This window comes from Haematobia irritans, chromosome 5 (genome assembly GCF_050003625.1).
Source record: "Haematobia irritans isolate KBUSLIRL chromosome 5, ASM5000362v1, whole genome shotgun sequence".
Lineage (NCBI taxonomy): Eukaryota > Metazoa > Arthropoda > Insecta > Diptera > Muscidae > Haematobia > Haematobia irritans.
This window is the reverse complement of record NC_134401.1, coordinates 122,367,964-122,393,459: the sequence shown is the minus strand read 5'-3', so window position 1 is coordinate 122,393,459 and position 25,496 is coordinate 122,367,964. Positions and strand designations below refer to the sequence as shown.

General features: G+C 33.2%; 1 protein-coding gene across 5 annotated transcripts in view; it reads right to left on the bottom strand.

Moving 5' to 3' along the window:
- Nucleotides 1–25,496, bottom strand: part of jbug (filamin-type immunoglobulin domains fbug) — a 169,667-nt gene that overhangs the window by 61,885 nt on the left and 82,286 nt on the right. For 4 of the 5 annotated variants that reach the window (XM_075311895.1, XM_075311897.1, XM_075311896.1 and 1 more), the window contains 2 exons: nt 22,144–22,577; nt 21,624–22,072 (listed from right to left, as the gene is read on the bottom strand). In XM_075311895.1, the coding sequence (XP_075168010.1) occupies nt 21,624–22,072; nt 22,144–22,577 (883 nt within the window). Of the gene's footprint in view, nt 1–17,604; nt 17,779–21,623; nt 22,073–22,143; nt 22,578–25,496 lie in introns of those variants that run through there. The other variant, XM_075311898.1, reaches the window with a different exon arrangement.

The window sequence follows — 25,496 nt, the reverse complement described above, 5'->3', positions numbered from 1 at the left end:
AACTAGATCATGCATTATAACGCCTAAACTAAGCTTTTTTGTAGTTAACAACAGCACCCAGAGAAGGAATATGATCACTGATGTTGAAAGTGACAATAAATTCGTGATCACCTTCCAACTCGAAAACTCTGTCCAAATTCTGAAATAAATCCAAATTTTTATATCAAAACTTTTTTTTAATATCTCCTAAACTATGCATCCTAGAGCAAAAAGGACCATACGTCATGATTGCTCCCGAAAAGTCGAAAATTCTCTCCACATCCAGAAAGTCTATATTTTAATATTAAAATTTATTTTGCTGGTATCTCCTAAACTACGCGTCCTAGAGCGAAAAGGCGGTAGAATCTTGAAAATCTTGAGAAAAAAAATTATATAAAAAAACTTATTTTACTCATATTTTCAAAACTTTGCGTTGAAAACCTAACCAAATTAAAATTTTTATTAAAAAAAAAAAATAAATACTGGAAAACTGTGAATTTTTGTATGAAAACTTATGTCACTCATATCTCCTTAATTATGCGTCCTATTCGGTATAGGAGGAGATAAAGGAGATCAATTCATGACCATCTCTAAAAAATCTAAATTTCTATGAAAAACAAAAAAATTGTTTTTTTTTTCTATAAGAAACTTGTTTTGCTCATATCTTCTAAACTACGCGTTCTAGAGCGAAAATGTTGTAAATTCATCATCAATCCCAAAAAATCTAAAATTCTATGAAAATCTTGAAAAAAATTAAAACTTTTGCATAAAAAATCTTTCAAGCCTAAAAAATAGAAAATTCCATCCAAATTTTGGAAAAGTTTTAATTTTTATATGAACTCTTATTTCATTCATATCTCCCAAAACCCAGAAAAAGTTATTTTTTTGTATATAACAAACTTGTTTTGCTCATATCTCCTAAACTACGCGTTCTAGAGCGTAAAGGTTGTAAGTTCATGATCAATCCCAAAAAATAAAAAACTATGAAAATCTTGAAAAAATTAAAATTTTTAAATAAAAAACCTTTCAAGCCCAAAAAATCGGAAAATCCATCCAAATACTGGAAAAGATTTAATTTTTGTATGAACACTTATTTCACTCATATCTCATATTTTTGTATTTAAAAAACTTGTTTTGCTCATATGTCATAAACTACGCGTTCTAGAGCGTAAAGGTTGTAAGTTCATGATCAATTCCAACAAATCAAAAACTCTATGAAAATCTTGAAAAAAATTAAAATTTTTACATAAAAAACCTTTCAAGCCCAAAAAATCGGAAAATCCATCCAAATACTGGAAAAGTTTTAATTTTTGTATGAACACTTATTACACTCATATCTCATATTTTTTGTATATAAAAAACTTGTTTTGCTCATATCTCCTAAACTACGCGTTCTAGAGCGAAAAAGTTGTAAGTTCGTGATCAATCCCAAAAAATCTAAAACTCTATGAAAATCTTGAAAACATTTACATAAAAAACCTTCCAAGCCCAAAAAATCGGAAAATCCATCCAAATCCTGAAAGTTTTAATTTTTGTATGCGTCTGAGAGAGAAAAAAACTGCCAAAAAAATCTAAAATTTATCCACATCGTGAAAAAAAACTAGGAATGTTTATATGAAAGATTTACACGCAAAAAAATAATTCTTTCCTCCCAAACGAAATTTTAGACAAACAAAGTTCGTTTCTCATTTGCTTTTCGTTGAAAGGAAGTGTATTTGGAAGAAAAGTATATTTTTTGTGATAAACGTTTATTCTTTTCCAGGATGTAAAAACAATTTCATAAAGACTAACACAAAAAAAATTTTTCTGGCTAATTGCATTTTCCCTCATATCTTTCTCACTTCCACGAAGTTTTTTAGTTCTTAGCACCTTTTTCTGTAACACAAACAATGTAGAAGAAATTATACGATTTTATAAATTTTTAAAATTTTTTTTACCTTTCGCCTGGACGGAGAATCGAACCGCGGACCATGCAATTTGTAAGCCAACACACTATCCACTGAGCCATGTAGCCGTTATTGTCATCAATAGACAATTACCCATATAACTAAGTTATATTTATATAGCATAGCTTGCGGCGCCCACTAGCCGATTAAACAAAGTTTATTTAACAGAAAAATACATTTAGTTGGGCACCGTGGAGCAGTGGTTGCTACGTCTGACTTGCATGCCAAGGGTCGTGGGTTCGATCCCTGCTTCGACCAAAGTTTTTTTTTTACATATATTCCAGATATGATCGGAAGATTCCGAAAAAAAAAATTCAACATTACATTCTACTATATTACATTTTTACTATGAACTGTAAAATGTGTCTTATTAAAGACCTAAATTTAGAAAATAACAGTGTTTGATATAAACGAAATGGACTGTGTTGTTGGTTCAAAAATAACTTTTTTTATTGAAAAAATAAAAATTTTGTAACAAACGAATTTTTTTGGTGATAAAAGTGTATACTTTTCGAAGCAATTCAAAAAACTCTAACAAAAGAAAAACGTTTTCGATACACGTTTTCCAAACGTTTTTTTTTTTCTTTGCGTGTAGTTTGCTCATATCTCCTAAGCTTTGCGTTCTATAGCAAAAAGGAGGTAAATTCGTGATCAATTTCATAAACTTTAAAACTCTATGAACATTTTGAAAAAAATTAATTATATATAAATTTTTTTCAAATCAATTATTTTGCTCATACCTCCTAAATCCGTGATCAATCTCAAAAAAATCGAAAATTTCGTCCAAATCCTGAAAACCCTGGGAATGTTTCATATGAAAGACTTATTTTTCTCATATCTCCTAAAGTATGCGTTCTGGAAAATCGAAGACACTATACAAATCTTGAAAAAAAAATATAATTTTATATAAGAAACGTAAATATTCCCAACTAGTGATCGACCCCAAAAAGTTCCATAGAAAAGAAGCAATCTTCACGTAAAGTTTTAAACCCCCATGATATAAATATTTCCCACGAATAAATTAGAACCAAAGTGCGCAGTAGTAATTGTCTTGAAATTGATAGTCATAGAGAAGAAGAGAGCGAAACAAAAACAAATATTTCCTTTAATTTCCACATGATTGATTGCCTAAGATTTCTTTGAAACCTAGCTCCACTTGAGGAAATAATAGGTTTGGTCATGCGTAGACATGTAAAAAATATTCAATACATATGGGAAGTGGATTAGGTACTTGTTGCTTCTCAAGTAATACAATTCCCAGTACCGGTGACAAAATACACGAATCACCGAAACCACATTCCAAAGTAAAGAGGAGGAGATCATGATTTCCTATCTTATGAAGAGAATAGAAATAAATAGCAGTGTCTCATGACGTGTTAGTCTCGTAGGTATCGAATTTACACAAATCATTTGGACATTTCATTCATTAGTTCTCTTAGCCCATCCCAGTTCAGACGGGCACTCAAGTGCATTGAAAAACACAAACCTACCCCAACAAATGCAATTGTTTTGGTTTCTCCATACAACATCATATATTTCCAAATGAAATTCAATATTTTTACAATTATTTCTAAATGAACAACAACTGGAAAGTTGTGGCCGATCATTTCTATGAACTCACTCTAACAATGATAATGAAACTGTGATGACAAAAACGAACAACAAAAACAACACCTATGATCAGCAAACAATCAAAAAAATTCCAAAACCTAAATCATCTACCTGTTGCTTGGATACAAAACAAAAACCCTTACCTATAACATGGCTAGAAACCCACTAACTTACCGACACACTAGAGGGATTTCACTAAACAAAAAAAAACAATAACACAAAAAGAGATTCAAGAAAAGAAACCTACCATTCCAATAAAGCCAAGCCCATGAGATTGATGTACAAGATAATGAGGGTAGATGATAGAAGAAGAAACGAAGCTAATATCATAAGGCTTAGGATCTATGCGAAGAAGAGTAAGAGAAACGAATAAACTAAAAATATTTTGCAAAGTACACATCAAATAGTTAGGTATTAATGAAGAAACCTACAGCTTCAGGTCACTGAATTGAGAAGGAAAGGGGAAGACTGTTGTAGTTGCTATGGAAGACGCGGCTCAAATAGCGTAAACCCGGACGTTTTCCCCCCGCTTTCTTTGTATATTTAGAGAATCAAAAGCAAATATGGTGACTTCTAGAAGGTACGTTGGGCTTCTTTTGCGGGCTGCGAGCAAAAAAATCGTAGATAAAGCAGCTACGATTGAGGTTTTGGAAACCAATATGCCAAATGCATGAAAAGGCGGTCGAAAATTGGGCCTCCAGAATGACCTTTGTGCCAAATACTCGTGTTGAACATATGCCCGAAATTATATTTAAATGTTAAATGAGAAGCCAAATAAAACATTTTTTGGCCATTTCATAATTTGGCATGTGTTTTATTTAAATTTCAAATCAGCAAACTCTTAGAAAAATACCCTTTAGAAAGTCTGGAATACTAATGGTGATGACAATTGAAATTATAACAGGACACAATACTCTGGTAAGGATTGATTTAACGAATGATGACATTTGTAGATGGTGTCTGGATCCTGAGGCTATGGAAGACTCCTAACATTTTAGTATTATATTTTAGAAAAACATGATACTGGGTTCTTATTTCCTTCAGACTATTACTGATTTGCGAAACTGAAATCTGAGGAATATACTCGCTTTCATCAAGGCCCCTGGGGGGAAGACCTACGTCATCATGACCCAGGTGAGGAACATTAAAGGGTGATACGGTCAAAATTTGGTCAATATAAACTTGACGTATTTCTTTCAATTTTGCATTTAAAAAACCTGAACACCCCTCATTTTGAAGGTGTGTGTGTATAGAATGTTGCTTCTATTTTGATTTTCGAATTCACTCTTCAGTTGTCAAAATGCCGTCCAAGCAAGAAGAGCAGCGTATCAAAATTTTGCTCGCGCATCGCGAAAATCCGAGCTACTCGCACGCAAAGCTGGCAAAATCGCTAAAAGTTGCCAAGTCAACCGTTACAAATGTAATTAACGTGTTTGGGGAACGTTTGTCGTCAGCCAGGAAGTCTGGATCGGGGGGAAATCGAAAACCGGAAGCCGCTGAGACGACAAAGAGAGTTGCCGGTAGTTTCAAGCGAAACCCTAACCTCTCTCTCCGAGATGCCGCAAATAAGCTGGGTGTATCGTCTACAACCGTGCATCGAGCCAAAAAACGAGCCGGACTATCGACTTACAAGAAGGTAGTGACTCCAAATCGCGATGATAAACAAAATACGACGGCCAAAGCGCGATCCCGGAGGTTGTACACGACGATGCTGACGAAGTTTGACTGCGTGGTAATGGACGACGAAACCTACGTCAAAGTCGACTACAAGCAGCTTCCGGGACAGGAGTTTTATACGGCAAAAGGAAGGGGAAAGGTAGCAGATATTTTCAAGCACATAAAACTGTCAAAGTTCACAAAGAAATATCTGGTTTGGCAAGCCATCTGTACCTGTGGCTTGAAAAGCAGCATTTTCATAGCTTCCGGGACTGTCAACCAAGAAATTTACGTGAAAGAGTGTTTGACTAAACGTCTGCTGCCTTTCCTGAAGAAACACGGTTGTTCCGTACTGTTTTGGCCGGATTTGGCATGTTGCCATTACGGTAAAAAGGCCATGGAGTGGTACGCCGCCAAAAACGTGCAGGTGGTTCCCAAAGACAAGAACCCTCCCAACACGCCAGAGCTCCGCCCAATTGAGAAATACTGGGCTATTGTCAAGCGGAACCTAAAGAAGACCAAAAAAAACTGCTAAGGACGAGCAGCAGTTCAAGGCAAACTGGCTTTCTGCGGCGAAGAAGGTTGACAAGGTGGCTGTACAAAATCTGATGGCAGGTGTCAAGCGTGAGGCCCGGCAATTCGGATTTGGAAAAGCGAAAGTCTAACTGAATATTTTTCCTGAATTTTATACTAATTGAACTTGAAAAAGAAATTTAATTTGATTTTTTAAATAAACGATTTCACCGATTTACACGCGTTTTCCCTTGACCAAATTTTGACCGTATCACCCTTTATACTCGCTGTCATCAAGGCCCCTGGGGGGAAGACCTAGGTCATCATGAGGAACATTACCCAAATATAATCCCATCATATTTGGGTAATGTCCTTCACCTGGACGGAGTGGAACAATCACGAAGAGGAAGAGAAAACGAGTTTGAACAACCGCAATGGACCAATAATTTTCTACGGATTGATGTGATCCAAAACATAATCTAACATTGTTTTAAGATATACGTCCGAGAATACGTCCGAGGCTTCCAGGCTACGGAAGGTTCTAGCATCCACCAACTCCGCTCCAGGTTTCATTAAAACATCGGAGGGCAATTGGACAACGTCCAGTGAGGAGACGCTGGAGGTACTATTGGACACACATTTTCCTGGAAATCAGACGGTTGAACCATGTACTGGCGGTGCCACAGTTGCTCAGCGGTCGTTTCCTGTCGAGGAAATTGTATCGGAAACTAGAATAAGATGGGCGCTAAATAGCTTTGGACCATTCAAATCCCCTGGACCTGATGGAATTACTCCGGCGGAGTTACAAGCTGTAACTGACAAAATTATCCCCTGGTTGTCGGTGATATATAAAGGATGTATCAACTTATCATATATCCCAGGAAAGTGGAGGGAAACAAAAGTCGTCTTCATACCTAAAGCGGGAAAAGCCTCTCACTCGAGGGCGAAGGATTTCCGACCAATCAGCTTATCCTCATTCCTACTTAAGACTCTGGAGAGGATGATAGATATTTATCTTAGAACTAGCATCGATTCAAGTTTGTTCTCGAAACGACAGCATGCATACTCGAAGGGCAGGTCTACTGAGACCGCACTACATGAACTAGTCAGCTTTATTGAAAGCTCACTATCTGTCAAAGAATACACAATCGTGGCGTTTCTAGACATCGAAGGGGCGTTCAATAATGTCCATCCGAGCGCGATATTAAATGGACTGACAACTCTGAATGTTGATCCATGTATACTCAGGCTGTTAGACGAACTGCTAATGAAGAGACGTATTTCAGCCACACTAGGACAAGCAAACATACAAAAGTATGTGAACAGAGGCACTCCCCAAGGAGGAGTTCTATCACCTCTTCTTTGGAATGTTGCTATAAATAGCCTTCTGGTTACTCTAGAAAAAGAAAGGATAAAAGTGGTGGCATACGCAGATGATGTAGCTCTGGCAGTCAGGGGAAAATTCCCATCCACAATCAGAGATATTATTCAGAGGGCCCTCCGGATGACTGAAAAATGGGCGAAAGACAATGGTCTTGGGGTAAATCCCGCAAAGACAGAATTAGTCATGTACTGCAAAGATCGCAAAACTCCCACGGTTAGGCCTATTTCCTTAGGGGGTATTGAAATTCCCTTTGGTGATTGTGCAAAATACCTTGGCGTTATTTTGGACAGGAAGCTGAACTTTAAGCTTAATATTGAAGAAAGGGCGAGGAAGGCAACTGTAGCTTTGTACTCGTGCAAAAAGGCAATAGGAAAAAAGTGGGGACTAAAACCAAAAATTGTGCATTGGCTATACACGGCAGTGGTTAGACCTATAATGCTATATGGTGTTGTAGTCTGGTGGCCGGCACTTCAGAAACCGACTGGTTTAGATAAAGTTCAGCGTATGGCGTGTTTGTGTATTTCAGGCGCATTCAGCAAGACAGGAACAAATTCCCTTAATGTCATGCTGCATCTATTGCCTTTAGACATTTTGGCCAAACAGTCAGCTGCAACAACGGCTGTGCGGTTGCGCGAACTATCGCTGTGGTCGGAAAAAGGTTACGGTCACAGTTCTGTCCTCAAAACAATGTCAGATGTGCCTAACGTAGTGGATTACACTTTGGCGAGTCCACTTTTCGACAAAAAGTTTGAGACTCTAATCCCCAACAGTGAGGCGTGGTGCACACAGACCCCGGGGAATAAAGAATATATAGATTTCTACACTGATGGCTCCAAATTGGATGGACAAGTGGGTTTTGGAGTATATTCTAATGATTTGGAACTTCAAATAGCGAAAAGATTACCTAATCACTGTAGTGTTTTTCAGGCTGAAATATTAGCAATAAGAGAGGTGGCGAATTGGCTGAGAAGTAATGTTCCAAAAAATGTGGGCATTAATATATACTCAGACAGTCAACCTGCAATAAAATCCTTGGACTCTGTGTTCCTCAACTCGAAAACGGCCATCGATTGCCGCAAATCTCTCAATGAGATGGCTGAGCAGTACAATATTCACCTAATATGGGTGCCTGGCCATAGGAACATACCGGGGAACTGCGAAGCCGATGAGTTGGCAAGGCTAGGGACTACCTTACATATTCCAGGGGAACTAGAATTTGTTGGTATGCCCCTAGCTACCTGCAAGCTCATGCTGCGTGAGAAGGCTGTTATGATGGCAAATGTTCGATGGGAGAATTGCAAGGGTTGTAACGACACCAAGCAAATATGGCCCCATTTCAACTTAAACCGCACACTAGATATGCTAATGTTCTCGAGACGTCAGATATCACTCCTGATATCTGCTATAACGGGTCGCTGCCTGATAGGAGATTTTGCAAAAACTATTGGCGCGAAGTATAATGACTATTGTATGAGCTGTCATGATGCGGAGGAAAAAGAATCAATTAAACACCTCTTGTGTGAGTGTCCTGCATTTTGTGTAAAGCGCAAGCAACTTTTAGGAGCATATAGCTTCAGATTACTGGCGGATCTGGAAAACGTTAACTTAAGCAGTCTGCTAATGTTTTTGGAACAATCTGGTTGGTTCAACACAGAAAAATAATCAAGAAGGTTCAGCGGTTAAAACTAGAAGTGCCCATATGTAATAGGTACTTTTAGTTAATGTGGTATCACAATGGACTGAATAGTCTAAGTGAGCCTGAATCTTAATCGGGCTGCCACTTTAACCTAACCTAACCTAACCTAACTATGGGAACATATCGGCGAACTTTAATAGAGTTGAGGTAGCAACACGGGACAATTTGTTAAGTATTCCAAGAGCAGAATCTGTTCGTCCGTTTTTATCTATTTCCAAACTTAACATTCGTAAGGTTATTAGTATGATGAAGGAGCTGAACCAACGACTCCTTTCTTGTGGTAATAGCCGATCTAACAATGTAAGAACCAATTTGTTGAAAATAACTTAGTTCTCTTAAAAAAAAAAAAAACAAATAAATAAATAATTTTATTAATTATTATTGTACATTATGCTGAAAACATAGTTGAGATATATTTCAATCTGTTTGCTATGATAGGAACTATAATAGCATTTCGTCTTCGCTATCACATATAAACATATTTTGAACATGATTATTGGGACTTCAACATCGTATAACTAGTAGACTTTGCCTCTTTCGCAAATGTATCTGCAAAACTATTCCAATATGTTTCTCAGTAAAAGAAACTAGTTTTATGCCTACTACCGCTACAAAATTGTACAAATTGCAAATTCCACACTGTATGGCTAGCAATGAGGTGTGTTAGTTTCCATTGTTGGAAAAATGTATTGTACTCTGTGTAAAAGTGAGAAAAATATGGGTATCTGTTGAAAAAAAAAAACAAAAACAAAAACTACAATATTTTACAATAGAAATGCATTTTTGTTTGATTTACAAGAAAGTTGCTTGTTTTACTTTTGTCGAGGGTTTTCCTTTTGGCCTTCTCATCTTGTTCATGTTCACTTTTGATCGATTGTGGGAACAAAGTTTTCATTATTCATGGAAAATTGTCTCATGACTATAATAATGCAACTCAGTATCACTCTTTAACTATACAATAAACTAACAACAATAGCTCAACCGGAAGGCGTGCCTTCATTTTAAAAGGAAATTGTTTTATCTCCTCTATCCGGCATAAGATTCGCCAAACAAGATAACGAGAAGTGTTGTAATTAACAGACTTCAGAGTGCCCCAATACAATTAGAATGTCAGTGCATTCTTGTACATCTTAAGGTATGCGCTTAATAATTGGTAATTAATTAATTTGTGATGGTATGGAAAGAAGAACGATGTTAATCTTTTATAAATCATTAAAAAAACATTAACCTAAGTAAGGCTATCGTTGTTGGTTTATATGCTTAGCTGTGGACATCTTTTATATCCAATGGCGCTGATGGATTATATTTTATCACAATAATAGGTGAATTTTGCTGTGTAAATTACATTGTTTTGAAGAGATAACAACAAATATAGATCATTTTTTTAAAGGGACTAAACTCAAAGCTCTTCACAGTATTAGCTTACGGACAAATAAATACCATGTCATCATATTCTTTTTCCACAGGAATATATAGTAACATATCTCCTGCTAACTCGACCGAATAACTTAGAAGAATATTAAGTCATTGCATTAAGATATTTTGCACAGTCTCTGTTTAATATTGTTTATATATTTATACTAGCATTTTTTAAACCATTACGTCTAAGCCAGAAGAAGGGGAAACTCAAAATTCAGTCACATTTCACAAAACCAAGGTTTTATTGGGTCGTTGTCGGCCTTCAATACCACAATTGGTTGAAAACATAGAGCTATTGCAACAAGTTGATCCTGCGAAGAATAAGATCAGTGCATTACACTTAAGAACTACTGAGAATATTACTGCTGTAGTCCATTCCTCTTAGTTAATTGGAATTGGACATTCCGCAAACGTCATTCCACCATATATTGCATAAATACTTGGGTCTTAAGGCTTATAAAATTCAGTCAACACTCAGCAAAAGGTGGACGGATAGGAGATTGTCATCAAAAAGAACCTAAACTAGCTACAGACAGTAAATTGACTTTAAAACTGTTAAAGATCTATCGACTACAGCGAAACTAGGAAGAATAATTCCAAATCTGAGATGTCCTGGGCAGACAATTAGAAAGCTACTGGCGAGTGTAACATATGTGCTTTACGTATCAGGTGCTACGTAAGTAACGCAGAAGAGAATAATGCAGTCTTCAGAAAAATGCTGTAGTGTGCCTACTCTCCGAATCCTTCCACTTGATCTGATGAAAACAAAAATATCGGAGATATTTAACGAATGTTGAACTCTATTGCTCAACCAACAGAAAAATCCCTACTTTGAATCTGCTGATAACTGAAAGATGTGATATGTTTAACTAACAAGCATTAATGCTGAACACAATTGCTCAATCAGTAGCAGAGAAAAGACGCCTAAAACGAGAAGCCCGCCAAAGATCACTGAATAAATTCAAAGGAGATGGGGCACATATGGTAAAGTTGTATGGAACTAACAACTTATTTCGACCGAACTAGCAAACACCGTTGTGCAATGGTTAGCATGGTTTCTTGCGTACAAAGGATCATGGATTCAATCCCAGTTTCAACAGTGGATTATTTCCTCTCAGAAATATCACCCACATTAGAATATATAGGACGCGGGTTATACAAAGGTGATTCCGACAGATGCAAAAAGTGAAAGCGGTCCCGGAGTGATGGTTCCTATGTGGCACCACCAGGGTTGGCCTATCGCAAACTGGGACTTTTGCGACATATGTTAACGACGGTATACGTATGTCGCAAACGTCGTAAACCTAGTGCAGAAAACCTAATTTTGAATTAAAGAAATTGTAAATATTTTGTAATTTATTTTAGTTAAGCTCCCCACTAAAAGGTATGCAAAAAATGCTTCATATTATATTTATTCAAAACTCTACTAGATTTACATCTCTCATTCACAACTTCAAACTATACTTGGTTTTCACGGTCCACAATGTCTATCCAAGCTTTAGTTGCATCAACGAATAACTAGTTACAATTTTGAAAATGTTTAGTTAGTATAGAAATTAGCTCAAATAAGCCAAAAAGTGATTTTATAAAATTCTCTCTAAATAGCAATTCACTTATGAAAGACTTAAGTAGTTTTCCTTCCTTCCAGTTTCTGCAGTAATTTATGAAAGGTTATCTATGAACGAGTACCAACCGTCACGTTTACTGCACCATCGAACAGTTCATAGTAATTTTGGCTTCGAGTTCCCAATTGAAATAACTCTATTATCAAGGTTTTTAAATAATTTTATGAACATTCCTGAGAATTGAAACTTCTTCGCATATATCATCATCTTGGATATTATTCGGTGCTTAGCTGAAGGGTCTGATGTATTTGGAGTTTGCGACGTTTGCTACTTTTTCTACATTTACGACGTGTATGTGACGTTTACGACGTTTACAACTCTGCGACAGTCGCAAACCTTAAAAAGTTTGATACAGACCATCTCTCGGCACCACTAGATGATAGTGCGCTACCACTATGTTCAAAAAAAGAAGAACTCAAGCCGACCGTTCATCAACAACGTTCTGTCTATGCTCACTAGAAATTGTAAATGGAAATTCCATCGAAAAATCTTGTAAATAGTTCAGTTTCAAGACAATTCTCCTTTTCATATTTCCCAGTCATATGGATGGCTCTCTGTATGATATCTTTACTTGGAAATATCGTATCTAGGAAATATCTACCGATTTCTATTGATATGTACATCTTCTTCGTATCCCGTGTAAAAAATTGGTGTATCTAATTGGATATGATCAGATCTCAAATTTGGCCACTTTGGATCTAACCAGATATGATGAGGTATAATCCCATATATGACAAGATCTAACATCAGATCTATCTACTCGTACATATAAGGCTATATATAATTATATCAAAGGCATTAGATCTAGGCCAATATTGAAATCTTATCGGATCTGATTCTATAGCAATTAGATATAATCATATCCTACCAATATTCGGATCTGCTTAGATGTCAAATGTGATATTTTCTTGAGCTACAATAGAAATTTATTGGGAATGATATTAAGAAGAGACTTCAAATAATTTTCGGAAGAGAATAAACGAAGTTTATCGAAATAATTTATTTTATTTCCCCCTAAAATAAGAACCTACTTATTTTCCCCTAAAATAAGAACCTACATGACCCTTGTATACACTACAAATAAAAAAATTCCACATTCTTACAGCTATATATAATACACCTACGCACCTACTACAGTGTTGGCAAGTCAATACAGATTTACTCCCCTCATATTATTTGTTGTCTTTGCATTTTAGGACTATACCCTGGATATTCAAACCCAGTTTATTGACATTTACGTTTATGGACAAAATTACAAAATGAAGATTATTGCACAGCATTTTCAAAGTCTAGACACAGACAATTAACCATAGGAGTAATTCATTTCACGTAATTATTTTAAACCAAATATGTAGTATGGGGTTTATTTACGAAACCATATTTCTTTAATTTTTTAAATTAGGAAATCGTCGGTATTATTGATGGATTTTATGGGTGGCAAATTGAAAAAAGTCTATTTAAGAGCTATCATCCACTCATTAAATCCAAGTGGAAGAGCTCTCCAAATTTTTGTCTACGTTTTTTATATCACCAAATTCATCACGAATCAATTATTTTTTTTATTCAATTATTTGGATAATTCAACTGGGTAATCTCACGCCAACTGAAAACTCAACTTGACGCACACGCATATTTTACAAAAAAAAAAAAATCATATTTAGCCATCCGTCTAAATAGTTTCATTAAAAAAAGAGACTATTGAAACAAAAAAAAAATTAAAAACCAAAAACAATAATGTGTTTTTATTGTATTTTCGATTACTAAAGGTTCAATAAACTGGTTTTGAACAATAACAGCTATGCGCATGCGTCCGTCCGTCCGTCTGAGTGTATACATTTATTGGTAAGTTGTATTCAATAGATATATGAAAAAAAAAATAACACACAAAAAGCGACATAAACAGCATTTTTTTCTTAAAACCAGAAGAAGGCAAAGACACAATAAATGATATTCATTTTGTGGTGATATCAAATAATATACAAATAGAGTGTTTTGTATACATAAATATATAAAATATTGGGTTATCAAATAGACATACTTAAAACGAATTCAAGAATAGAATCCATTATTCCCCACTAGGTTTATTTTATTTCGACGATAGAATATCTCGCATTTGCTTATATTTGCAGGTAGTAAGCTTATCTCTTATCAGTGAGTCCAGTCCGATTATTTATTTAGCTCATCTATAACGGACCACATATTTAGAGCTGAGTCCAAACGGCATCTCACATACGTGTGAATCCATCTAGAGTAGATGTAAAGGCTGGCATGCTAACCATTGCACCACAGTGGCCTCCAAAATTTAAGCCCACCGAAAATACCTCAGAGCTATGGCCAGTAGGAAGCTGCATGTTAAGTGAGCCCGATGTATCAGGCTCACTTAGACTATTCAGTCCATTGTGATACCACATTGGTGAACTTCTCTCTTATCACTGAGTGCTGCCCGATTCTATATTAAACTCAATGACAAGGGACCTCCTTTTTATAGCCGAGTCCGAACGGCGTTCCACATTGCAGTGAAACCACTTAGAGAAGCTTTGTAACCGAAGCAGGAATCGAACCCACGACCTTGTGTAACCTTGTGTAACCATTGTACCACGATGGCTCCCTGCATGTTAAGCTCTATCTTGAAAAAACGCCGGAGAAAGCCACAGTGTCTTTGTGCAAAACGTGGGGATTGAAACCAAAAAAGAGCTGGATACGTCAGCGGTTAAACCTCTAATTCAGCGAATTCCGTCGTTACGTATGTCAGGCGCCTTTATTAAGACATGTGCAGACTGCCCTCCCTGCAGAATGCTACAGTGCGGTGCTCAAATGGCTCGCTCGTCTGACAGCTGACATTTATTGAAGTGACAGGTAATATTATTGTGCATAAGCTTACAAAAGAATTTTGATCTATTACATTCAGAAATAATGCTATTAGTGGTGAAATTCTAGCGTAATAGTGTGATTGATTTATATTTGGCTGAAAAACACAAGTGACTTTCGTTAGAGATCTTCTGCATTTAAATGTGAATAAATCGTTGGTATCTTGGACCATTGCTCTTTACCGTGATACTGTCAATGTGGCGTCGCGTCCAAAAAATGGGCCAAAAACACGGTAACAAAACCAGAAATGATTCGAAAAGTCCAGATTTAATCAAAATCCATGTCGCAGTGGTAGAGAACATAACGGGAGAACGGATGCAATAAATATGGACATATAAACTTGGAATAAAGCTATTGAAGTTCCAAAAGGTGCAAGAGCTCACCCAAAAATTTAGAGAAAAAAAAAATAGACAACGCTTGCACAAAAGTGGACAGTTACGGAATTTGGTTTTATCCGATGAGAAGCCATTCCAAATTAGGCAGTTTGCCAAAGGTATCAATTGCAAATTCACACTTTCCATAGGCCACCATAGGTTAGGTCAGGTTAGGTATAGTGACAGTTCGATACTTCAGGCTCTTATCACTCAGTGCGTGTCTACGTTAACCTCAATGACAAGGGACTTCATTTTTATAAACGAGTCCGAACGGCGTTCCACATTGCACTTAGAGAAGCTTTGAAATCACCAGCATTACTTAGGTGGATAATCCACCGTGGTGCAATGGTTAGCATGCCCGCCTTGCATACACAAGGTCGTGGGTTCGATTCCTGCTTCGACCGAACACCAAAAAGTTTTTCAGCGGTGGATTATCCCACCTCAGTAATGCTGGTGACATTTCTGAGGGTTTCAAAGCTTCTCTAAGTGGTTTCACTGCAATGTGGAACGCCGTTCGGAATCGGCTATAAAAAGGAGGTCCCTTGTCATTAAGCTTAACATTGAATCGGGCAGCACTCAGTGATAAAAGAGAAGTTCACCAATGTGATATCACAATGGACTGAATAGTCTAAGTGTGCCTGATACATCGGGCTGCCACCTAACCTAACCGCTGAAAAACTTTTTGGTGTCTCGTCGAAACTGGGTTCGAACCCACGACCCTGTGTATGCAAAGCGGGCAAGGTAATCAATGCACCACGGTGGCTCCCTAGGCCACCATAGCTCAAGCGCCGCCGATGTTAATGTTATGGGCCGCTGCAACGGTCGATGGTCGCTCCCTGCTCGTTTTCATCGATCGTGGGGTCAAAATAAATGCCTAATAATATAGGAAAAATGTCCTGAAGACAGCATTGAAGCCCTGGGCAGACAAGTATTTCGACGGCAGACCATCTCAATACAGACAGTCAACCTGCATACAAACAAATCCTTGGAGTCTGTATTATTCAACTCAAAAGCAGTCATAGACTGGCGCAAAACTTTAAAAGAGATGAGCAGTTCAATGTGCACCCAATTTGGGTGCATAGCAGATAATAAAGACAACCCATTTTTGTCGGTAGCGGATGGCACTAATTGTTTAGTGTCGAGGGCTTGACTACTAAAACATATAAATTTGTTTATTCAACGGTGGGAAATGTTTCATTAAGCAATCGAATTAAGGTTATCCGAACGGTTCGAGATGATGAGTTGTACAACCAATCGCACATTAATCAACCGCGTTTTATTCATATCCGCTGAGCAAACATTTTTTATAAACTATTATACATTAAACATTTTGGAAAAAAATAAAATAATTCTGAATAATTTTCCAGATTTAATTAAGTACATTTAGATTTATTTGGCGGCTAAATTTGAGTCGACATAATCGGAGGCGACTAAAATTCGCGTTGCGACTGGGCAGCTCTTTCTACACGGACGAAAAAGACTGTTTGGGTGTAAAAATTATATGTTTGGAACTCAAATTTTTTAACACAATATTTTTAAGTGCAAGCTTATAATGTTCATAAACTAGCATAACATGTTTGAGACATATATGTTAATATGTTAGAACACATTATGTTTGGGATATAAAATGTTTGTAAATATAATATGCTTAGATACAAATATATATTAATTTGGAAATAGCCTATAAACATATATGTGTTTAGAAAGAGAGACCTAGAGAGTATGCTGCAAGTAAAATAATGGAAGTAACCAATTGGCGCCTTAAAAATATATCCACACAAAAAAAAAATCATTAAAATTTTTTACTACCAGTGTATGCCCTAAGGTGAAACATAATATGTTTGAACAACCCTGAAAATATATATGTTTGAAGCAAAATGTGTTTGGGGTATATGTTAAACACTTAAAACACTTTGAATTTTAAGTTATAAACAGAAATATTTATACTTGGTCACATAAATTTATTATTATTACAATGATTTTTCACTTTTACAATTAAACATTATTCCCACTTTTTATATACATAATAAAATACATAGTTCCTATTTGGGAACCCTTTAATCAGATAGGCAAGTCTATGAATAGACAACTACCACTATTTGCTGGTAACATTTGCATAGAATTGGTATTAAATTCTTATTGTTTTTGTTGTTGTTACTACGATGGCAAAGGCGACATCATTTCACAGTGGCAACATTGGCTTGAGAGAAACGGGTAAGAAACACAAACGTTGTTATTTTGTTGTATTTTTTTATTGTAGTTTTTGTTGTTTGAGGTTTCGTTTGAGAATGTGATCATGCTTATGGAATTTGTTGCGATATATTTAAGATTTTTTTTTTTTATTCTATAGAAAATTTTATTTCGATTATTTTTATTTAATTTCTTTTTTATCTTTATTTATTGGGAAATTATTTTATTTTTGTTTTTATTTTCTTTACAAAAAAAAACACACACGCACAACACTCCGAAATAACTCAGGCGCTATAAATCGTTTGGGTACTTTATTTAATATGCGTAAATAAAATATTTTCACTTTAAACTTCGTTGTACTCTCTCTGTCGGTAAAATAAACGAATTGCAAAAGGTATGCGCTTAAAATTCACAATTATTCCAGTATTTTTTTTTTGTTTTAGGTGATTGGTGATGCAAGCGAGTTTTCCTTCCGTTTGGTTTTTCCGTTGACGTGTCAGTTTAGCTTAAAACGCGATTTCATACTGCCGGCTCTTGGTTTAAGCCTTGCCTTAGCATACCTGTAAATACCATGAGTAGTTGAGAGAGTTAATTCATAGCAGTTTCTATAAAAGGTATTCTCTCTCGCTCTCTCGCAGATATACTCACTCTATTTCTCTTATTCACCTAAATTTAATATCGTAATTTATCTACCGTAATGGAAAAAGAACATGTATACTCAAAGCAAACAAATTAATGTGCTGGAAAACAATTTTTCTCTTTTAAAAACATCTCAAGCCTACATATAAATTTGTTTCGTTCTCGTTGCCCCCAGAAACCATTCTGACAAGAGAACATTCATTCCAGATCATAACCATATTTTCTTTTAAATGCCGAAGCGCGATAAACACCTGTTGATGTTTGTTTGTAAATCTCTTTTGTTGTGGGCAGTGTTGCCAAATTGATATTTGAAGATATCAGATATTTTGCAACAATAACAGAACTTTTTCACATATTTTGTACCGATACTTTAAAACATTTCAGATGTAGTGCAGTAGATATATTCGAAAAGGCCCCTAAATTGACCCCTTTAAAGCTCGATATGCATTTCATTGGTCAGAGTTTTAATTTAATCGTGTTGAACATTTAATTTAATCGTGTTGAACATTGTTGATATATATACATACTGAATTATGTTTAGATTGAGATACAAGTTTCATATACATTTATTTTATTGTCTATATATACTTACAATCGAAAAAAGGGGGTTCTGAAGATAATTTTATTTTATTTATTTTATATATTTATTTTTATTTATTTTATATATGGAAATTATAATGTTCTAGTTAAAATTTCCCCAATTCTAGAATGTTTCCTTTATTAAAAATAAATTGTTTCGTTAGTTAAATGAACTAAAAAAATTGAAAAAAGGTAAAGCATAAAAATTTTCTACATTTGAATTCCAATAGAATTTCCTAAACTTTAAAAATTGTACCAAAAGTGCATTCATCCTGAATATAGAGCTAAAGATATGTATTTTAACAAATTTTTTCCTCAAAGTCCGAATTTTCCTCAAAATAGTTCAGAATTTCTTGAAATTAGACCATTTTACCAAAACTGTGTTCATCTTGAACTTCATATTACGCTAGACATAGTTTCACAAATTCTAATTCCAAGTTGTTTTAAATTACAAAATTTTCCTTAAAACGAGAATAAACTTTTAATTTTGTTTAATAAATTTTCTTGAATTTATTTACATATTTTTATTATACCTCTCCTGTTGTGTTCACTGTTTTTAGTATATATAATCATTTTTAAAGTAAAATGTTTGGTGTATGAAAATTAGTTGAATTTAAATAAATATTAACCAATATGCGAAAAAAATCAACTCAATTGCAATTTTCTTCAACCACATGAAATTTTACCAATTGAATCGAATTTTGCACACCATCGTTAAAATTTTATAAAATTAGTAAAATTTATTGAAATTGTGTTCGACTTGAACTTTGTGTACCACTATAATCTTTAAAAACAAAAACATGTTTTCTTAATATTTCAAATTTTGTTCAACTACAGACTTTTGTTCAATTAATTTTCTTAAATTTGACGAAAATTATTTGCTAATTTTAATCATATTGAGTTTTGCAATAAAATTTAGTTAAAAATTTTCAAAAATGTACCTGCATTTTCTTTTAAAGTGGGTTTGATTTTTTAGTGGTGTAATATGTAAATTTTCAAACTCAGTTATAAACTGTGAACGACTTTATAATGGACGTAGGGATTTCGGTCTACTGAGTGGTGAGGGATGTAACATAGTCAGCCCGTACGACTTTAGACTTTCCTTTGTAGTTTATTTCTGAAATGTGTAATCAATTTATGTGAAATTTTACACTTGCTACTTCAGAAGAGTGGGGTTGTTGATTGGCGGATGTTATCTTTGAAAGTATCCGCTGCATTGATTTGAGCACATTTTTATGGAAAATTCAATGCTAGCAAAAAAAACATACACTTCCAAATATTATTTGCAAAAATTACATTGTTTTATTCCCGGTAAAATTCAGAACAATTAAATTTATTGCAAAAAAAAACACTTAAAAGTAGAAGATGAAGTCCATCTCCAGAAGACAATGGCTTAGAAAATGGTTGAGCATTGTTCATGTTTATAGTTGTTTTATTGAATTGGCATCACTGTTTGTGGACAGTACATACACACACCTCTGCCTAACATTTGTACTAAATCAGTTTTAACAGTACAACGGGTGTGTGGCTGAACTAAACAATGTTGGGTGGGTTAGTAGTTCCAATCGTTACCAATAGATGGCATGTGTGACATCATATAGTTGGTATTCGCGTATTTCGTATTTGCAATCATGAAATCTTTCGTTTCGATATTGTGACTCGTAAAATTGTATTTTTCTTATGACAGAAAACTTTAAATACTCTCGCACTGTAATCAAGTTCAATTTGAACTTTCAGTAAAGGGAAAGAGAAACGATCGCCAGACGAAAATATAGCGATTTCAGTTTCATACCGCAATGAAAAATATATTGACCTAATATGAAAAATATTAAATTTTAGGGCACGCAATTTACACAATTTTAATTAAGAGAAGTTTTATAAAAATGTTTACAGTTAAAAAAAAATATATTAAGTTTGGGATATGAATTTTGGAAATTTGTGTTTCTACGTTAAAGTCGCATGTCTTTGAACTAAGAAATAAGCTTTAAATTAACTGAGATACTGAATCTTTTAATCAAAGATAGAACAATTTCTAATATAGCTAAGACTTATTTTGAGGATTTTGCATCCTTGGTCTTAAGTTATTTTCGAATAAAGAAAACATTTTTTACTTTGAAGTATCGGTTATAATTCGGATTTTTAAATTGACTTTTGTTTGTACTTTGTTAATATATCGCCAAAAAATGAAAATTCGATAAATGAGATCTGTATCGCAATTTTAATTTTGTTGATTCTAGATCTAAAGCTATATAGGTCATTAAAACTTATTTATTTTAAAGAAGGCAAATCTTTATCTCGGAATCAATACCAAAATCCTTAACTGAAGGTCAATATCGTTGGATCCGAGTAAACTTTTTTTGAGTGCGGGCTTATAGTATGAAAAATGTATTAAATCCACTTCTACACCAAAGAATGTAGGTGTTTAAAAATAGCATCTGAACCATTAATTACTATCCTCAGTTTTAGCTCAGAAAAGAATATTAAAAAATAAAAATGTTTCAATTATTAGCTTAATACAATTTGAAAAATTTGAATTCAAATATTAATTTTATAGTAAATTTTGAATTTATTTTTTTAATTTACATTGTGTATAAATATTATCATTTCGTCTATCAGTTCCAATGTAAAATAGTTATATCAATTAATGTGGTGATAAAACTCAAAAAACTTTTTTCTATAAAGACCACAAAAAATTGAGGATTATGATTTGGGGGAAAATTGACGACAGATCTCTCAAATATAGGGAAATATTTTTTTGAATTTATTACTTGTGAATTGATTTTTGTCTCGAAATTTAAGAAATTGATGACATTTAAACTGAATAAAATATTTATACGGAAAGTGCATAGTATTACTAACTTAAACAGATGACTTTATCAATTTAGTAATTTACTGAATTGTACCAGTAAATTACTAAATTGACGCATTTGCTGAAACAAAGGCAAAACTGATATTTTCTGCATTTAAAAAAAAAAATAACAAAAATATTTCATTGTTCAACAGTGCAACATTTTAATATTCCATATTTAGTTAGTATTACAAAAATTTATAAAAAAAAAACATTTAGCGTTAGGGATCAAACTTTAAATTATTACAAAAGAAAAGAAAAAAATGTGCAATCTTAGCCTGCAACATAACACTTACCGGGTATAGTTTCCCCATTAAAGGTTATCTGTACTGTATGAATTCCCGGTTCATGAGGTGTAAAACTTGCTATGAAACGTTGGCCACCCAATGAACGTACAGAGGAGGTGACACGGCCACCATTAACCAAAATTTCCAAATTACCCGAACCGGCCTTTGAACCATCAATTTCAAATTCGACGGGACGGCCAATGGCACCATTTGGTATATCCTGGACTCGTATAGCCTTAGCGCCTGTAACACCTGTAGTAGTATTCTCTATGGGGCGAAATCGAGACAATGAGCTATAGCCATAACTTCCAACTCCACCATTGCCCAATTGACCATTGGTGCCCGATGTACTCTCGGTGACAATTTGTTTGCTGGACTCTTTCACGGTACGAGTATAGCCACCAGATTTATCGGTATAACTGTTGTTCGATTGTGACTTGACAGTGATGGCACTGGGTCTAAAACAAACAAAAAACCCCAAAAACAAATGAAAATCTCGGTTCACATACCAACTCTGGCCTTTACTCACTTATAACGTTCTGCATCATCTATGGAATCTCGAGATCCTCGTCGTTCCCTCTGATATCGCTGATCGTTTAAAGCAAACTTATTATATTGCGTATTAATATGTGTCTCATTATCGATATCCGGGCGATTATAACTCAAATCGGTATTCAATTGTTGTTCTGTCATATTGGCCAATGATTCCAATGAATTGTGTGAAAGTAAATGTTTAGTTTTATTGATAACATCCCAACTATCACGGCGGGCACTGGCTGGCTTCATTGATGATACACGAACATTGGATGAATGATCTATGCGTGGTTCTGGAGATTCAGTGCGTCTTAATCGCTCGGCAGTTCCATACAGAGATGGACTTGCCCGTATGTTGGAATCAGTAACAAAATTTGAACTCGATTTGTATGTTGAAGTCTTTTCGATGGTTCGTGTTTCATATCCATTCTGCGGGTGAGAAGAAAGCAAACAAATGGATTTTTATTCGAAATAGGAGAAATTAAGAAAACAAGGTCAAATGTGGAAAAAATATTAGCTTATTATACGGGAAGTTGCCTATTAAATTAATTATCAAAAGTATGCCCTTGAAAGCATTATTAAAAGTATTACCATATACCAAAAATCATTATTTGACAATATATTCGCTTCCTCGCCATAAGAGATTGATTCATTTACGTTAGCTACTTTTATTTGACACCAAGGTGACTTTAACTCTCAACCCTAGGTGCCGGTCATTATTTCCACGGCTTTGTTGACTGTAGCCCTGCTCTCTTCTAAATTGATTTTAACTCTCAACTCTAGGTGCCGGTCCTTTTCCACGGCTTTGTTGACTGTAGCCCTACTCTTCTAAATTTCCAAAATTTTATTTTTATAACAATTTGGTTATAAAATATTAAAAAAAAACATTATGAAAATTTTGAAAAAAAAATTTTATAGTTAATTAAATATTTTTTTTAGTAAATTTTGTCAAAATTGTATTTTTATAGATTTTGTCAAAATTGTATTTTGGCAAAATTTTATTTTTATAGAAATTTTTGTAAAATTTTGTTTATAGAAAATTTAAGAAAAAAAAAAAATACAGAAAATTACAAAAAAAAAATATTTTTATAGATAATTTAAAAACTGTTTATAGCAAATTTTGTGAAAATTTTAATTTTATAGAAAATTTTGTCAAAATTTTAATTTTATAGCAAATTTTGTCAAAATTTTATTTATACGGAACATGTTGTCAAAATTTAATTTTTACAGATAATTTGGCAAAATTTTATTTCTATAGGAAATTTTTTAAAATTTTATTATTCTACAAATTTTTGTCAAAATTTTATTTTTATAGAACATTTTGTCAAAATTTTACTACTATAGAAAATTTTGTCAAAATTGTGTTTTTGAAGAAAATTTTGTCAAAACTGTGTAAAATTTTACTTCTATTGAAAATTTCGTCAAAACTTTTTTTCTATAGAAATTTTTTTCAAAATTTTACTACTAGAAAAAAATAGAAAATTTTGTCAAAATTGTATTTTTAAAGAAATACAAAAATGTGCTTTTATACAAAATTTTGTCAAAATTGTGTTTTAATACAAAATTTTGTTAAAATTGTATTTTTAAAGAAAATTTTTTCAAAATTGTGCTTTTATACAAAATTTTCTCCAAAATTGTGTTTTCATTGAAATTTTGTCAAAATTGTATTTTTATAAAAAATTTTGTCAAAACTTTAATTCTAAAGAATTTTCGCTACCTCGCCATAAGAGATTGATTCATTAACGTTAGCTATTTTATTCGACACCAAGGTGATTTTAACTGTCAACTCTAGGTGCCTATATACTCTTCTATATTGCCAAAAATTTATTTTTATAAAAATTTTGTTTATAGAAAATTAAAAAAAAAAACATTATAGAACATTTTGAAAAAAACTTTTTATAGGTAATTAAAAAAAAATTTAGTAAATTTTGCCAAAATTTTATTATTATAAAAAAGTTTGTCAAAATTTTAATTTTATAGAAAATTTTGTCAAAATTTTAATTTTATAGAACATTTTGTCAAAATTTTAATTTTATTGAAAATTTTGTCAAAATCGTAATTTTATAGAAAATTTCGTTAAAATTTTATTTCTACAGAACATATTATCAAAATTGTATTTTTACAGAAAATATTGTCACAGTTTTATTTTTATTTTTTAGAAAATTCTGTCAACATTTTATTTCTACAGAAAACTTTGTCAAAATTTTATTTCTCAAAAAATTTTTTTTTTAATTTTATTTCAACAGAACATGTTGTCAAAATTTTTTTTACAGATAATTTTGCCAAAATTTTATTTTTACAGATAATTTTGTACAAATTTTATTTTTACAGATAATTTTGTCAAAATTTTATTTCTGTAGAAGTGTTATCAAAATTTTATTTCTTTACAAATTCTCGTCAAAATTTTAATTTCATAGAAAATTTTGTCAAAATTGTAATTTTATAGAAAATTTTGTCAAAATTTTAATTTTATAGAAAATTTTGTTAAAATGTTATTTCTACAGAACGTGTTATCAAAATTTTATTTTTACAGAAAATATTGTCACATTTTTATTTTTATTTTATTTCTACAGGAAACTTTGTCAACATTTTATTTCTAAATATTTTTTTTTCAAAATTTTATTTCTACAGATCATGTTGTCAAAATTTTGTTTTTTACAGATAATTTTTTAAAAATTTTTTTTGTAGAAGTGTTATCACAATTTTAATTCTTTACAAATTTTTGTCAACATTTTATTTTTATAGAAAATTTTATTAAAATTTTACTTCTATAGAAAATTTTGTCAAAATTTTACTACTATGGAAAATTTTGTTTCTACAGTATTGTGTCAAAATTTTATTTTTATAGAAAATTTTGTCAAAATTGTATTTTTATAGAAAATTTTGTCAAAATTGTCTTTTTTATAGAAAATTTTGTAAAAACTTTAATTCTAAAGAATTTTCGCTTCCTCGCCATAAGAGATTGATTCATTAACCTTAGCTATTTTATTCGACACCAAGGTGATTTTAACTCTCAACTCTAGGTGCCGGTCCTTTTCCACGGCTTTGGTGACTGTAGCCCTACTCTTCTAAATTTCCAAAATTTTATTTTTATAACAATTTGGTTATAGAAAATTAAAAAAAAAAACATTTTTATAAATAATTAATTTTTTTTTTAGTAAATTTTGTCAAAATTGTATTTTTATAGAAATTTTGTTTATAGAAAATTAAAAAAAAAAAAAAAAAAAAAAAACATTATAGAAAATTTTGAAAAAATATTTTTATAGATAATTTAAAAACTTTTTATAGTAAATTTTGTCAAAATTGTATTTTTATAGAAAATTCTGACAACATTTTAATTTTATAGAA